Source organism: Stegostoma tigrinum, chromosome 9, assembly GCF_030684315.1.
Source record: "Stegostoma tigrinum isolate sSteTig4 chromosome 9, sSteTig4.hap1, whole genome shotgun sequence".
NCBI lineage: Eukaryota > Metazoa > Chordata > Chondrichthyes > Orectolobiformes > Stegostomatidae > Stegostoma > Stegostoma tigrinum.
Window position 1 is genome coordinate 33,287,362 of NC_081362.1, and position 16,505 is coordinate 33,303,866.

Genomic DNA, 16,505 nt, shown 5'->3' on the forward strand with positions numbered 1-16,505 from the left:
AGCTGAGCTAGATTCTCATGTTGCTAGTACATTTATGTCTTTAAAAAAGAACTTTGTGGTGATTGTTTAAGCACAGCAGGGATGAGTAAAACTTAAGAATGGGAAATAGATTCTGAAAAAAAACTAAACATATTTGGATCACATATTGAGAACCAGTGGTTGTTCAGTGGATATTTTACAGGTGGCAGGTTGTTGTGGGAATGGCACATGGTAAGATGAGATGGAACACAGCTGATATCGCTTGACACTTTAGCTAATACCCAGAGCAGCCTATTATCATTGTTCGAGCTGCATTTTCATAGGATTGGGAGCTTTTGATCTTTTGGATACAGACATATAGAAAGCATAGACCAGTTCACTACCCAACCCCTTTACTTATAAAATGATCAGACATAGCCAGTGTTAGAGAAGGACACATTAGATGCTCTGTGGGTTTGTGAGAAGTTTTGCAGGTTATGTTCTTAATCTTCACCTCAAATTACATCCAGATCACAAATCCAAGTTGGCATAAATGCTTCCATCAATTACAGAGTATGTTTCAGGAAAGAAGTTGACTATAGCACAGCATCCTATACCTCGGTGTGTCAAGACCTAGACAAGGAGATGCAGTCTTTGTTGAAGAGGTGCAAATCTTGCCACAAAAGCAAACTACAACTCTACTAGAAACTCAATCAACTCAGATGCTCAAAAATCTGATGAAGAATGTGCTCAGGACAGGCAGTGCTGTGTCAAGTATGGCCAACATATGTGCCATACTCCCATTCTTAGACAGTACTATGAGCAGATGAGGGATTGGTCATTCCAAGGGCCCTGAGACGGAAAGAAAAGATGTCAAGCTGTATAACTTGCGTTATTCATCAGGAAAAAGAAAATAATGTTCCCTCTAAACTGTGCAGCCGCAGGGAGGAGTTGCACACAACAATCATATTGCCTTCCACTTCCAGAAGTTGCCACCGAGTGGAGTCTTCAGAGGTCAGCACAGCAGTAAACAAAGCTGGAAGGAACACTGCAAAAGGACTATTCATTTCCATCAAGACCATGGGAATACGTTGGGATGTACATTTTCAAAAAGAGGTAAAATGTTCTTCATAGCGGCAGGCTACTATTGCAGATGGATAGAAGTCAAAAAGGTTGAGGGTTGCATGTCTGAAGTAGTCACATCAATATATCACCAACCTTTCCAATAGATGGGGTCCCTTACCTTATCATCTCAGACCATGGACCACAGTTTGTCTATGAATACTTTAAGGAGCTCACAGCAACATCATATGGATTTGTCTGTATTAGCAGCTCATCAACATACAGGAATATCAAGCTGACAGTGAAAATAGTGTACAGTGAAAGCGTTCAGAGGAACATGCAACTTATATTTCTGAGCCTACTTCTCAATTCTTCACATGCATGAGGTAATGATTTGGGAAAAAAAGTGAAGGAGTATGAGAAACGTTCCAATCAGATGTGGAACTGTGATATATCCACAAAGTATGATACCCAACAGACCTCGAATTAGGATAGTCTGGATTCAAGGCCAAACTTGTTACTGGCAAGTAGTAGAACAGACATCACATCCAAGCCCTATACCATTCAAACCAAAAGAAATGATACAAAGCAACAGATGTGCACTAGTTTCTGCACAGAAGCAACGGTCAAAGCCATGAAGAGATGCTGTGCTCGTCAACAGATCCAGATGAAGGTCTGATTGCTGAACTGAAGCCACCTGTTGATTCTACTTTTGCCACACAAAAACTGGAATTCCCAACCTCCTTCAAATAAACTGAGAAGATGCTAAGGTTGATTAGTGAAGCTGCCATAGAAGTCATTCCTGTATAGAAAAAAAGGAGGTAACAACTTCGCATTATCACTGGTCTGTTAATGTACAGACCAAAGTAATGTTCTGGGGATAATAAGGTGTAGAGCTGGATGAACACAGCAGGCCAATCAGTATCAGAGGTGCAGGAAAGCTGACGTTTCAGGCCTAGACTCTTCTTCAGAAATCTGGGGACCCAGGTTCAAATCCCTCCGCAGATCACAAAATCTGAATTCAAGAAAACAATCTGGAACTAAAAATCTAATGACGGCTATGAATGTCAGGAAAAATCCATCTGGTTTACTATGAAACTGCCAACCTTACCTGGTCTGACCTGCATGTGACTCCAGGCCTAGAGCAATGTGGTCAACTCTTAACTATCCTCTGGGCAATTAAGGATGAATAACAAATGCTGGCCCAGGCAGTGACACCCTCATTCCATGAGCGAATACAAAGTAAATGAAATCAATGAAGTCAAAGTTTTTGATGGAGGGAAGGAGACAATATAATGAGCAGAATCAGAGTTTTGACGGGAGATGTGGCATAAGGGGTTAAGTCGGACTATGTGGTCTGCTGATGGGGCAGTACTCATCATCACAGTAAGTGATCAACATCACACAATTTCTCTTGCAACCTTGTGGCAAGATTAAGCCCCAGTTAGATGTTTTCTCAAAGTTACTATTTTCTTTGCATTAACAAACTTTGTAAATATTCTTTCACAGCTCAACAAGATCAAGAATATTATTGGTGTAGACCTGAAATCTAAACGTTAATTTCTTTCTGAAGATGCTGCAAACCTATTGAGTATTTCTAGCATCTTCCAATCCTCCTTGAACATAGGATGGTACAAGAGAATGGAGCATTGTAAATAGAATATCCTGGTTTAAAACTAAAAAGGGTGGGGGGAGGATAAACACAGTAACTAACTTCAAGATGAGGGAAGTTTCAAAGACTAAACTCTGGAACAAAATGATTTGGTATTTGTAAAAGCGTAGATTCATAAATGAAGGACAATGCATATCTGTTAAAAGCAAATTATATTTGATAAACTTGATTGAGTTATTTGATGAACTCTTGAATATATTTGATAAGAGTAGCATGGTTGATCGTGTGTACACAGGCTTTCATGAAGCATTTGACCAAGTGCTACATAATTGACTTGTCATTAAATTTAAAGTCTAAATGACCAGTGCAAGCACAAATACATGCCAAAGGACAGATAGCACAGAATGGTTGATCATACTAGAGGGTAGTATGCATCTAGATTTGTAAAAACATAAAAATTAGGCGCAGAAGTAGGCTAATAAACCCTTCAAGCCTGCTCTGCTATTCAATAGGACTATGGGTGATCATCCAATCCAACTCAGTAGCCTCTCCTTGCATTTGTCCTACATCCTTTGATCTTTTCACCCCATTTCCTTTTTGAAAACATTCAATCACTTTCTGTGGCAGGGAATTCCATAGGCTCACCACTTTCTGCGTGAAGAGTTAGGACTACTGCTCCTTTTGAAACATGTTGCTGACATGCACTTGGATACACAGGATTTCCACATGCTAAAAGGCATTGGAAAATTAAAGACAGAACCACCAAAATTTCAAGCCTAATTTGTCTTTGTTACATTTAATGTATGCTTTCTGCACTCAAAAGGCAATGGCCTAGTGGTATTGTTGCTGGACGATTAATCCAAAGACACAGATAATGTTCTGGAGGACATAGGTTTTCAATTAAAAAAAGTCTGGAATTAAGAAACTAAGAAACTTCAGGAAAGGAAATCTCCCATCCTCACCTGGAAAAAACAACAACAAAAACAGCCCTGTCAACCCTGCAAAAGTCTTCCTGACTAACATCTAGGCGCAAGTGCCAAAACTGGGAGAGCTGTCTCACAGACTAATCAAGCAACAGCCTGACATACTTATACTCACAAATCATACCTAACAGACAACGTACCAGATACCACCATCACCATCCCTGGATATGTCCTTTCTCATTGGCAGGACAGACCCAGCGGAGGTGGCAGCACAGTGCTTCACAGTTGGGAGGCAGTTGCTCTAGGAGTGCTCAACATTGACTCTGGACCCCATGAAGTCTTGTGGCTTCAGGATAAACATAGGCAAAGAAACCTCCTGCTGATTACCACATATTGTCCTCCCTCAGCTGATGAATCAGTACTCCTCCACTTGGAGAAAGCACTAAGAATGGCAAAGCACAAAATGTACTCTTGGAGGGGGTTGGGATTTCAATGTCCACTACCACGAGTGGCTCAGCAGCAGCCCTACTGATCAAGCTGGTCGGGTCCTAAATGACATAGTTGCTAGACAGGGTTTGTGGCACCTAGTAAGGGAACCAACAAAAGGGAAAAACATACTTGACCTCATCCCTATCAATCTGCCAGTTGCAGATGCATCTGTCCATGACAATATCTGTAACAGTGGCCACCACACAGTCCTTGTGGAGACAAAGTCCTGCCTTCACATTAAAAATAACCTCCATCGTATTGTGAGGCACAGGTTTTGAACAGATTTAGCAATAGGGCTTCCATGAGGTGCTGTGGGCTATCAACAGCAGCAGAATAGGCAATGGCTTGGTCATATAATCGGTGTACTATTAATCCAGAGACCCAGGTAATGTTCTGGGAACCTGGGTTCAAATCCCTCCATAGCAATTGTGAAATTTAAATTCAATAATAATCTAGAATTGAGAGTCTAAATGATGACCATTAAACCACTGCCAATTCTCAGGAAAAACCCATCTGATTCACTAATGTCCTTTTGTGAAGGAAATCTGCCATCCTTACCTGGTCTGGCCTACATCAGATTCTAGGCCCACAGCAATGTGGTTGACTCTGAACTGCCCTATGGGCAATTAGGGGCAGGCAATGAATGTTGGTCCAGCCAGCGATGCCATATCCCATGAATGAACGAAAAAAAATTATATCCTAGCGCAATCAGTAACCTCATGGCCTAGTATATCCCCCACTCAACCATTACCATCAAGCCAGGGGATCAACCCTGGTTTGGTGGAGAGTGCAGGATGGCATTTCAAGAGCAGGCATACCTGAAGATGAGGTGTCAACCTGGTGATGCCACCAAACAGGACTACTTGCATGCCAAACAACATAAGCAGCAAACGATAGACGAAGGTAAGCAATCCCACATCCAACAGATCAGATCTAAGCTCTGCACTGCTACCACATCCCATCATGAATGGTAGTGAACAATTAAACAACTCACTGGAGTAGGAGGTTCCACAAATCTCCCCATCCTCAATGATGGAAGAGCCCAACACATCAGTGCGAAAGATAAGGCTGAAGCTTTTGTAACAACCTGCAGCCAGAAGTGCCAAGCAGATGATCCATGTCGGCTTCCTTCAGTGGTCCCCAGCATTATAGATACCAGTCTTCAGCCAATTCTGTCCACTCCAGAAACTGCATCAGAAACCGTTGGAGGGAATGGATACTGCAAAGGCTGCAGGCCCTGACCACATTCCAGCAACAATTCTGAAGATTTGTGCTGCAGAATTTGCTACTCCCCTAGCCAGGCTGTTCCAGTACAGTCACAACATTGATGTTGAGGTGACACACGACTTTGGGTTATAGTCCAACAGGTTTATTTGAAACCACAAGCTTTCAGAGCACAGTCCCTTCGTCAGGCAAAATGGGACGAAAGAGTACACAGACACAGAAATTCATAGGCAGACAGATCTCTGTACTTATCTGTGTGTGCTCTTACACACTTCACCTGACGAAGGGGCTGTACTCTGAAAGCTTGTGATTTCAAATAAACCTGTTGGATTATAACCTGGTGGTGAGATACAACACCAGCACCTACCTGATAATGCGGAAAATTGCCCAGTATGCCCTGTACGTAAAAAGCAAGCAAATCCAACCCAGCGAATTACCACCCCATCAGTCTACTATTGATTGTCAGCAAAGAGATGGAAAGTGTCATCAACAGTGCTGTCAAGCAGCACCTGCTAAGTGACACCCAGTCTGGGTTCCACCAGGGCCACCCAGCTCCAAACCTCATTACAGTCTTGGTTCAAACACGGACAAACCAGCTGAATTCCAGAGGTAAGGCGAGAGTGACAGACCTTGACATCAAGGCTGCATTCAACTGTGGTATCATAGAACCCTAGCAAAACTGAAATCAGTTAGTATCGGGGGCAAACTCTCCAGTGGTTAAAGTCTTACCTGTCACAAAAGGAAGATAGTCGTAGTTGTTGAAGGTCGTCATCGCAGTCCAGGACATCCCTGCAGGAGTTCCTCAGGGTAGTGTCCTCGGCCCAACCATCTTCAGCTGCTTCATCAATGACCCTCCCTCCACCATAAGGTCAAAAGTGGGGATGTTCATCAGTGATTGCACAATGTTAAGTATCATTCATGACTGCTCAGACACTGAAGCAGTCTGTGTCCAAATGCAACAAGATCTGGACAATATCCAGGCTTGGGCTGAGAAGTGGCAAGTAACATTTGTATCACACAAATGCCAGGCTATGACCGTCACCAACAAGAGACAATCTAACCACCACCCCTTGACATTGAATGGTGTTACGATCAATGAATCCCCCACTATCAACATCCTGAGAGTTATCATTGATTAGAAACTCAGCTGGACTCACTATATAAATGCAATAGCTACAGCAGCAGATCAGGCACTATCTCCTGACTCCCCAAAGCCTGTCCACCATCTACAAGGCACAAGTCAGGTGTGTGATGGTATACTCCCCATTTGCTTGGATGAGTCCAGCCTCAGCACTCAAGAAGCTTGACACCATCCAGGACAAAGCACCCCGCTTAACTGGCACCACATCCACAAGCATCCTATTCTCCACCACCAATGCTCAGTAGCAGCAGTGTGTACAATCTCAAGACGCACTGCAAGAAGTCACCAAAGCTTCTCAGACAGCGCCTTCCAAACCCACAACCACTTCCATCTAGAAGAACACAGCCACCTTCAAGTTCCCCTCCAAACCACTCATCATTCCTGACTTGGAAATATATCACCATTCCTTCACTGTCGCTGGGTCAAAAGCCTGGAATTCACTTCCTAATGGCATTATAGGTGAATCAACAGCAGTTGGACTGCAGCAGTTCGAGAAGGCAGCAACATCAAGGGTACTAGGGACAGGCAATAAATGCTGGCCTGCCAGCGCACCCATCTGCTGCAAAAAAATGAATAAAGGAGACCAAAACCGCACACAATATTCCAAGTGTGACCTCACCATTACCTTATATAATTGTAGCAAGGCTCCTTGTTCCTGTACTGGAATCCTCTTGCTATGAAGACCAACATACAGTTTTACCGTCTTTACTGTCTGCTCCACCTGAGTACCTGCTTTCAGCAACAGCTGCATAAAGACACCCAGGTCTCACTGAACATTTACATCTCAAAATTTACAGCCATTCAAATAATAATCTGCCTTCCTATTTTTTCTTCAAAAATGGATTATCTCACCATTATCCACATTAAACTGCAGTTGTCATGCATTTACCACTCACTCAGCCTGTACAAATCACATTGTAAAATCTCTGCATCCTCCTCACAGCTCACTTTTCCATCCAGCTTTGTGGCAGCTGCAAATTTTGAGCTATTACATTTAGTTCCCTCTTAAATTTTTTGAGAAGATTTGTAGCTCAGGTTGTGGATGAGGTTGTAGACTTGCTTGCCAAGCTGTTTGATTGCAGACATTTTGTCACCCTGCTAAGTAAGCTCGTCAATGCACCTCCAGTGAATCACTGGCGTTCTGTCTCGCTTGTTATTTATTTATATGCCTTGGTTTGCTGGGCTGGTTGGCTTCATTACCAGTTCTGTTTTTCAGTGGTTTGTATATCGGGTCCAGTTCAATGTGTTTGTTGATGGGTTCCCAGATGAAATGCCAGGCCTCCAAGAATTCCCTGGCATGTTTCAGTTTGTGGGCGCCTTATTTCGGTAGCCGCATGCAATAAATCTTAAATAATTGCTTCAGTATTTGATAGTCCGAGGGTATTTTTTATAAGTAGCTGAATTAAACGTAGATGTGATAACTTACCTACAACACCCAATAGTCACTGCCTGCCACTCAGCAAAAGGCCCATTTAATTCCTACTCCGCATTTCCTATCTGGGAACCAATTTTCTGTCCACGTCAACATACTACCCCCAATCCCACGTGCTTTCATTTTACACATTTATCTCTTACGTGGGATTTTGTCAAAAGCCTTCTGAAAGTCCAAATAAACCGCATCCACTGGCTCGCCTCATCAACTGTACCAGTTACATCCTTGAAGAATTCCAGCAGGTTTGTCAAGCATGATTTCCCTGTCCAGTGACTGTCCACCATTGTAACTAAATTACAAAATAATACTTACTGTGTCTCAATATTTCTTGCAACCCACATCTAGTTTTAATGTACACAGTCAGAGTCATACAGCGCATAAAAGGCCCTTCCACCTGTTGAGTCCACACTGTCAATGGTTGTCACTAAATGGACATAACCCAATTTCCTGCACTTCGCTGTTGCTCTGAGCTACCCATTGTCCTGTGCTGTTAATACACCCTCACCTTGTTTCTTCTAGCAAAGTGCTTGCACTTGTCATGTTTAAATACAATCTGCCACTTCTCTGTTATCTGACCAACACATCTATATCTTCATGTAACCTACAACCATCTCACAATTAACCACCCTACCAATCTTGGTGCTATCTGCAAACATGCTTAACATTCCCCCAATATTTTTATCTGTATCATTTATGTATGACAAAAATAAGGATCCCGCTTCTAATCCTTGTGGTACTTTGTGGTCCTGGACACCAGTCTCCTGTCACTCAAAGATCCGTCCACCACTGCCCTTAGTGACCTATTACCAAGTCAGTTTCCGATCCATCTTGCCATACTTCCCTTGTGGTAACTTGTCAAAAGCTTTCCTAAAGCCACATAAAACTACATCAACTGAATTTCTTCATCCACACATTTGATCACATTTTCAAAACATTCCACCAAGTTTGTTAAGCATTTCCTCCCTCTCACAAAGTCACAGAGACCATCCCTAATTAACCCATGCTTTTCCGAGTGGACATTAATTCTATCCTTCAGAATTTTCTCCAAGAGTTTCCCGACCACTGACGTGAGACTTATCGGTCTGTAATTTCTTGGTTCATCTCTGTCACCTTTCTTGATAAATGGAACCACATTAGCCATGCTCTCGTGGCCAGGAAGGAATTAAAATTTGTGTCAGAGCCCCTGCAATCTCCTACCTCACCTCCCATAGCATCCAGGGATACAATTCATCACGGCCAGGGATTTGTCCGTTTTAAGCATGCAGAGCCTCCAATATTTCCCCATTCCCTATGTCAATCTGTACAAGTTCCTCACAGTAGTCTTTTTCTGAAATCTGTACCTATATTCTCCTTTTCCTGAGTGAAGATCTAAAAGTAGCATTCATTTAACACCCTTCCAATGTCCTGCAGCTTTACACACAGATTACCTCCACACGGTAGCTTAACCTGACAGTCACCACATCTCATCACACCTTGGTGGCTAGTTGGTGTTTGTAACATCTTATTGTCAATTTTCTTCCAGTTTGGCCTACATAATGTTTCTCAGTCCTTGCATGGTGTTTTGTCTTACTCAAACTCCTGGATATCAGAGTAGCCCATAAACCACCATCCACTCTGCAACAGCTACTGACGAACGTAAAGGATCCATACCCACAACCAGTAAAACGAACGTAATGTGGGCCACAAAAAAAACTGCATCCAGTTCTGGTCACCCCACCCAAGGAAAGATCTCTATTCCTGCACTGAAAATGAGCATTACTAGCAAGATTATCATTTATTATGCATTTGTATTTGCCATTGAACTGAATGGTTTGCACAGCCATTTCAGAAGACAATATAGAGTCAACCCCATTGCTAAGGGCCTGAAGTTACACATAGGCCAGATGACACAAGGATGGCATATTTATTTCATCAGTGAACCAAATGGGATTTTGCAACAACCAATGATAGTTTCAATGGCAATATTACGGAGACCGGCTTTCAATTCCAGACGTACAGATACAGATGAATTTAAATTCTTAACTCATGTCTCCAGAGCATTAGACTGGGCCTCTGGTTTACGAGTCCAATGAGATTTCCACTAAACCACTGCCTTCCTTGACTTTTTCAGAGCTTGCAGAGGCTACTTACAAGAATGAGGGAATTTAACTAATTTAGGTTGGAGAATGAGCTTGTTTTCCTAAGAGCAAAGAAGTTCGAGGGGAGATTTGATTGAGGTGCTAATACAAAGGTTTTGATAAAGTAAACACAAAAGCTTTCATTACCTGATGGTGCAAGAGCTAAAAGGGGGTCACATTTATGACCAAAATAAAACTGGAAATGTGAATAGTTTTTTTACAGTGCAAGTACCTGAAACATGCTGTCTGTGAGGGTTTAAGAAGCAGACACGATTAACGGTTTCCAAAAGGAAACTGGACAGGATGATGGGATTGAGGGAAATAAACTTGCAGGCTACTGAGATAGTGCACAGGAATGTACATGGTTAGCTTACAAATAGTAAATACACTTCACAAGTACCCAATTAGCTATTAAGTGCTTTGTTATGTCCTAAGCACATGACAGGGTCAGTATAAATGGAAATAATTATCTTCTTTCTTTCGTTGTATACAGCCTTCACTTTATTTGCCATCCAATTACCACACACATACCTGCAGTCAAAACCTGGCCTAAAATTACTTCAGACACATCTTCTGGTTTGATGTTTCCTCTCTTCAGGACTTCTTTTATCACCACTGAAGCTAGCTGATGTGCAGCCAGGCCAGATAAACTGCCATTGAAGGAACCTACACAGACAAGTAAATTATACCAATATTTACTAAAATGCCACAAGTTATATAAAGCCGAAACATTAATTAATTTGCAGTTCATTAATTCGTATTTTCGTGTTTGTTCGAATAATAACCTTCCAGAGGTCCACAGGAGTCAAAATCAGCCTGAGAAATTGGAAAAGACATGACTGTTCTCTTTCAGACCAAAGTGGATTGAAGGGAGGGTGATGGGAAGATAGAAGGTAGATTGGATAAGCAGACATGGAAAAATTGAACTCATTGTACAAAGATCAGGAACCACAGATTTATGGTTATGGACAAGAGATGCAATGATAATGTGAGGAAAAAAAACTTGTTTGTACAGTAAGTGGTAATGAATTTGAACTCTTTGCCCATGTGTGTGGTGAAAGTGGAAATAATGCTTTCAAAAGGAAATTAGATAGATGGAAAGTAGAAGGAATTACATAGAGTCATAGAATCATAAAGCACACATGCTGCTGTCCAATCGTTCCACGCCAAACAAAATCCTAAACTAAACTAGTCCCACTTGCCTGCTCTCGGCCCATATCCCTGTAAACCTTTCCTTTTCATGTACTTATCCAAATGTCTTTTAAAATGGTATAACTATGTTCACATCCACCAGTTCCTCAGGAGGTTCATTCTACGTGCGAACTACCCTGGGTAAAAAATTTGCTCCTTGTATTTTTTTTAAATTCTCTCTACTCTCACCTTAAAAATATGTACCCTGGACTTGAAATCCCCCATCCTGGAGAAAAGACACCTACCATTAACCACATCTATACCCCTCGTGATTTTATAAACCTCAAGGTCACCTCTCAACCTCCTACGCTCAGTGAAAAAAGTCCCCAGTCTATGCAGGAGTATGAGGATTGATCTTTTAATTGCAAAAATATACCTCATTCAAAAAAAAATCCACAAGTACAACAAAACGGTCCTCATTCTGTTCTGCATAATCTTATCAAAAAGGAAAAAGAAATATGAATGCTACATTAGAACTTTACATCCCACAGAGTTACTTTTGTACAGTTGTGAATAACAAGGGCATTTTAACTCATGCAAAAAGAAAGTACGTACATTTTGAGACAAAGGGTCAGACAACTGAACAGGCTCCCATTATACATTGGCAGAAAGATATTAGATGGTGGCCTTTTCCCACTGCATCTTGGCAGCAGCTGCCCCAAGCTTTACTGCGTCCCTCAGCATTTGATCCTGGACCTTGAAATGTGCCAGTCTGCAACATTCAGTTGAGGACAAGTCTTTACACTGGAAGGTCAACCAGTTTAAGGAACACCAAAACAGCATCTTTCACTGAGTTGTTAGTTTTCCAGGTACTATCAATGTTTGTCTTGGTATGCGTCCTAGGAAACAGTCCATACAGCACAAAGTCCTGTGTCAAAGAGCTGCTTGAAATCAAAGTCATTACATCTCTCTCCAGAAATAGAAAGAACTGCAGATGCTGGAGTCAGAGATGACAAAATGTGGAGCTGGAGGAACACAGAAAGCCAGGCAGCATCAGCGGAACAGGAACGCTGATGTTTCGAATCCGGACACTCTGCTCTCCAGACCTTCTTTGCAAAGGTCTGAATTACAGAATGTGGTGCACGACAGTTTCCACCCTCCACCGGCAGCTGCCTCAAGGGCAACACGAAGTAGCAGACAGAGTTCGGGCATACATGAAGGGTTTGATGGGTACTGACCTTCTCACCACCAAGCAAGTTGTGTCTTGGTGCTTGTGGGAAAGTTCTGGCAATGAGGTGTTCTGCCACATGACCTTGACAGTCTGCTGTGGAAACTACTTGACAGAATTAACCCTCTCCTTTTCCTGAAGGGTCACAAGGACACTGCCTGATAGACTTGTGGTCAAAGGTGTTTTCTTTTCAAATTGCACTACAAAGGAGCAGTGGTAGTTCAACAGAACCAAACTCACTCTTGTCATCGGGGACAGGTAGAACCTCAGTACGTCATGACACTTGACTTTTGTGGCAAAGATGGCAGCAGAGTAAGATGCTCCTCTGCATACCAGTTACTTTTCCTTTCTCTTTATTCTTTCCCTTTGAAGCAGTTTTTCTTCCCACCTCCCTGCCCCACCACTTCTCAAACTACCTTATCCTACCTGGAGAATGGAGGTGAGATGAAGGAAGAAGAGTTGCAGCTAGAGCCCAGGTGGGTTCAGAGCTTGTGGGTCGAGTCCTGGAGCAGGTTGAAGAGCGAGTCATAGCTGAAGTCTGGGCCAACTCCCAGGGTGACAACATAGGCCACAGAGCAAGGGCCAACTCACAGTCAAGTCCTGGAGCAGGAAGAGAGTGAGCATGGGCCAAGTCATGGCTGAGACCTCAATCAATGGCAAAGTGAGTCCTGGATGGAGGTCAGCACGTGGAGGCAGTATGGCTTACCATGTGCTGAAGCCCAGCAGGCATGGGCTCATGTTGGAAAAGGACTATGAGGACTATAACTCGAGTACTTTATAGACACTACTGCTTCTCATTCTGGACTTTAAAACTCTGTATTCCTACACTAATCTATGTTTCATTATTTCAATTCTGTGAAATATTTTAAGTACCCTGTACCTAGGATGGTGCCAAGAGGCGACATTACAAACTTTACATTGTGCTCATTCGAGTGCACCTGATCCTTGCATATGAGGATCTGTTTGATGCAGCCACACAAGTAGGTGGCTCTCAGGATAAGGGTGGTGTTGGGTACATCCCACATCCCCCGACCCTTATCCAGAGCTTTGTACATTGAGTCCCTGCAGACACAGTTCACCTTTGACCTCTTCCTGAAGTGGAAAATAGCTTCAGTGAATGCAGTGGCACAAGCTCAAGGAAAGGGCCAGACCTGCGCCACACACAGCAATGCGGAGTACTTCACACCTGACAAATAGGTTTTTCACCAATGGAGATGGAGTGATGCTCCCTCTACCCTGTTTCTGCCTCATCTTGACGGTACGCTTCTCCCACGTTTTAGATTTGCAAATGCCACCTCCCAAAAGTGTACAGTCATACACCTTTAGCAGATCCAGACCAATCAAATCTCACAGTTGAAAACAACTTGGCCAATAAGCTGTCACTTCCAGCAGCTTTACTCTTTTCAAAGGATCTTCCATTCTGGTTGCAGCAGCAGCGCGAACGGGAGCTTGGAGCAGGGGCCTGTCGGGAAGCCGGTGAGTCACTGTTTTTGAATCGTTAAAAAGCTTACCTCGTGAATAGGCAGAGGTACGCTGAGCAGGAGCCGACACAATGCTGATGAGTGAGTGAGGTAAGAAATTTGTGTGGTTGCGTTACCCGAAACACTACCCAGGTAGTGTCTCCCACCCATCCTCCTCCTCTAACGAAAAAAAAAGGTTCTGTGTGCCTGATTGGTAAGGTAACAAGTTTATTTTTTATTTTTTTAAGTCTTTGGGAACTTAGAATAATGGGAACAGAGGTCGGGGCAGTTGAATGTTCCTCCTGCAGAATGTGGGAGGTAAGGGTCACCACTCATGTCCCTGCTGACGACATCTGCGGGAAGTGCACCCAACTCCAGCTCCTTGAAAACCGCGTTAGGGAACTGGAGCTGGATGAACTTCGGATCATTCGGGAGGCAGAGGGGGTTATTGAGAGGAGTTACAGGGAGGTAGTCACTCCTCAAGTACAGGAAAAAGGCAGATGGGTTACAGTCAGGGGATGGAAAGGGAACCGGCAGGCAGTGAAGGGATCCCCTGTGGTCATTCCCCTCAACAATAAGTATACCGTTTTGGATACTGTTGGGGAGGACGACTTACCAGGGGAAAGCTGTGGGGCACGGGTCTCTGGCACAGAGTCTGTCCCTGCTGCTCAGAAGGGAAGGGGGAAGAGGAGCAGAGCATTAGTCATTGGGGACTCCATAGTTAGGGGGACAGATAGGAGGCTCTGTGGGGACGAGAGAGACTCACCGTTGGTGTGTTGCCTCCCAGGTGCCAGGGTGCATGATGTCTCTGATCGTGTTTTTGGGATCCATAAGGGGGAGGGGGAGCAGCCCCAAGTCGTGGTACACATTGGCACCAACGACATAGGTAGGAAGAGAGACGGGGATTTAAGGCAGAAATTCAGGGAGCTAGGATGGAAGCTGAGAGCTAGGACGAACAGAATTGTTGTCTCTGGTTTGTTGCCCGTGCCACGTGCTAGTGAGGCGAGGAATTGGGAGAGAGAGGAGTTGAACACGTGGCTACAGGGATGGTGCAGGAGGGAGGGTTTTAGATTCTTGGATAATTGGGGCTCTTTCTGGGGTAGGTGGGACCTCTACAAACACGATGGTCTTCACCTGAACCAGAGGGGAACCGATATCCTGGGGGGGAAATTTGCTAAAGCTGTTCGGGTGGGTTTAAACTAATTCAGCAGGGGGATGGGCACCAAAATTGTAGTTCGACTATAGAAAAGGTTGAGAGTAGGGTGGTCCGAAATAAAGTTTCAGGGACGCAAGATGGCACCGGCAAGCAAGAAGTTGGATTGAAGTGTGTCTACTTCAATGCCAGGAGCGTCCGGAATAAGGTGGGTGAACTTGCAGCATGGGTTAGTACCTGGGACTTCGATGTTGTGGCCATTTCGGAGACATGGACAGAGCAGGGACAGGAATGGTTGTTGCAGGTTCCAGGATTTAGATGTTTCAGTAAGAACAGAGAAGATGGTAAAAGGTGTGGCATTGTTGGTCAAGGACAGTATTACAGTTGCAGAAAAGATGTTTGGGGACTCGTCAACTGAGGTAGTATGGGCTGAGGTTAGAAACAGGAAAGGAGCGGTCACCTGTTGGGAGTTTTCTACAGGCCTCCGAATAGTTCCAGAGATGTAGAGGAAAGGATAGCAAAGATGATTCTCGATAGGAGTGAGAGAAATAGGGTAGTTGTCATGGGGGACTTCAACTTTCCAGATATTGACAGGGAACACTATAGTTCGAGTACTATAGATGGGTCAGTTTTTGTCCAGAGTGTGCAGGAGGGCTTCCTGACACAGTATCTCAATAGGCCAACAAGGGGCGAAGCCACATTAGATTTGGTACTGGGTAATGAGCCCGGCCAGGTGTTAGATTTGGAAGTAAGTGAGCACTTTGGTGATAGCGATCACGATTCTGTTATGTTTACTTTAGTGATGGAAAGGGATAGGTGTATACCACTGGGCAACAGTTATACCTGGGGGAAAGGCAATTACGATGAGATTAGGCAAGATTTGGGGAGCATAGAATGGGGAAGGAAACTGCAGGGGATGGGCACATTAGAAATGTGGAGCTTATTCAAGGAAAAGCTCCTGTGTGTCCTAGATAAATATGTACCTGTCAGGCAGGGAGGAAGCTGTAGAGTGCGGGAGCCGTGGTTTACGAAGGAGGTGGAATCTCTGGTCAAGAGGAAGATGAAGGCTTATGTTAGGATGAGATGTGAAGGCTCAGTTAGGGCACTTGAGGGCTACGAGGTAGCCCAGAAAGACCTAAAGAGAGAGCTCAGAAGAGACAGGAGGAGACATGAGAAGTTGGCGGATAGGATCAGGGTAAACCCTAAGGCTTTCTATTGGTATTTAAGGAATAAAAGAATGACGAAAGTAAGATTAGGGCCAATCAAGGATAGTAGTGGTAAGTTGTGTGCGGAGTCAGATGAGATAGGGGAAGCACTAAATGAATATTTTTCAACAGTATTCACTCTAGAAAACGACAATGTTGTCGAGGAGAATACTGAGATACAGGCTACTAGACTAGGTGGGATTGAGGTTCACATGGAAGAGGTTTTAGAAATCCTTCAGAAGGTGAAGATAGATAAGTCCCCTCGGCCGGATGGGATTTATCCTTGGATCCTCTGGGAACCCAGGGAGGAGATTGCCGAGCCTTTGGCATTGATCTTTAACTTGTCATTGTCTACAGGAATAGTGCCAGA

General features: G+C 43.7%; 1 protein-coding gene across 3 annotated transcripts in view; it reads right to left on the reverse strand.

Annotated features, from left to right (window-relative positions):
• The window catches only part of acat2 (acetyl-CoA acetyltransferase 2), an 85,825-nt gene that overhangs the window by 56,575 nt on the left and 12,745 nt on the right, over positions 1–16,505 (reverse strand). For 2 of the 3 annotated variants that reach the window (XM_048536009.1, XM_048536010.2), the window contains exon 2: positions 10,490–10,624. The exons of the other annotated variant lie outside the window; for it this stretch is intronic. In XM_048536009.1, the coding sequence (XP_048391966.1) occupies positions 10,490–10,624 (135 nt within the window). The remainder of the gene's footprint in view (positions 1–10,489; positions 10,625–16,505) is intronic. 3 annotated transcript variants of the gene reach the window in all.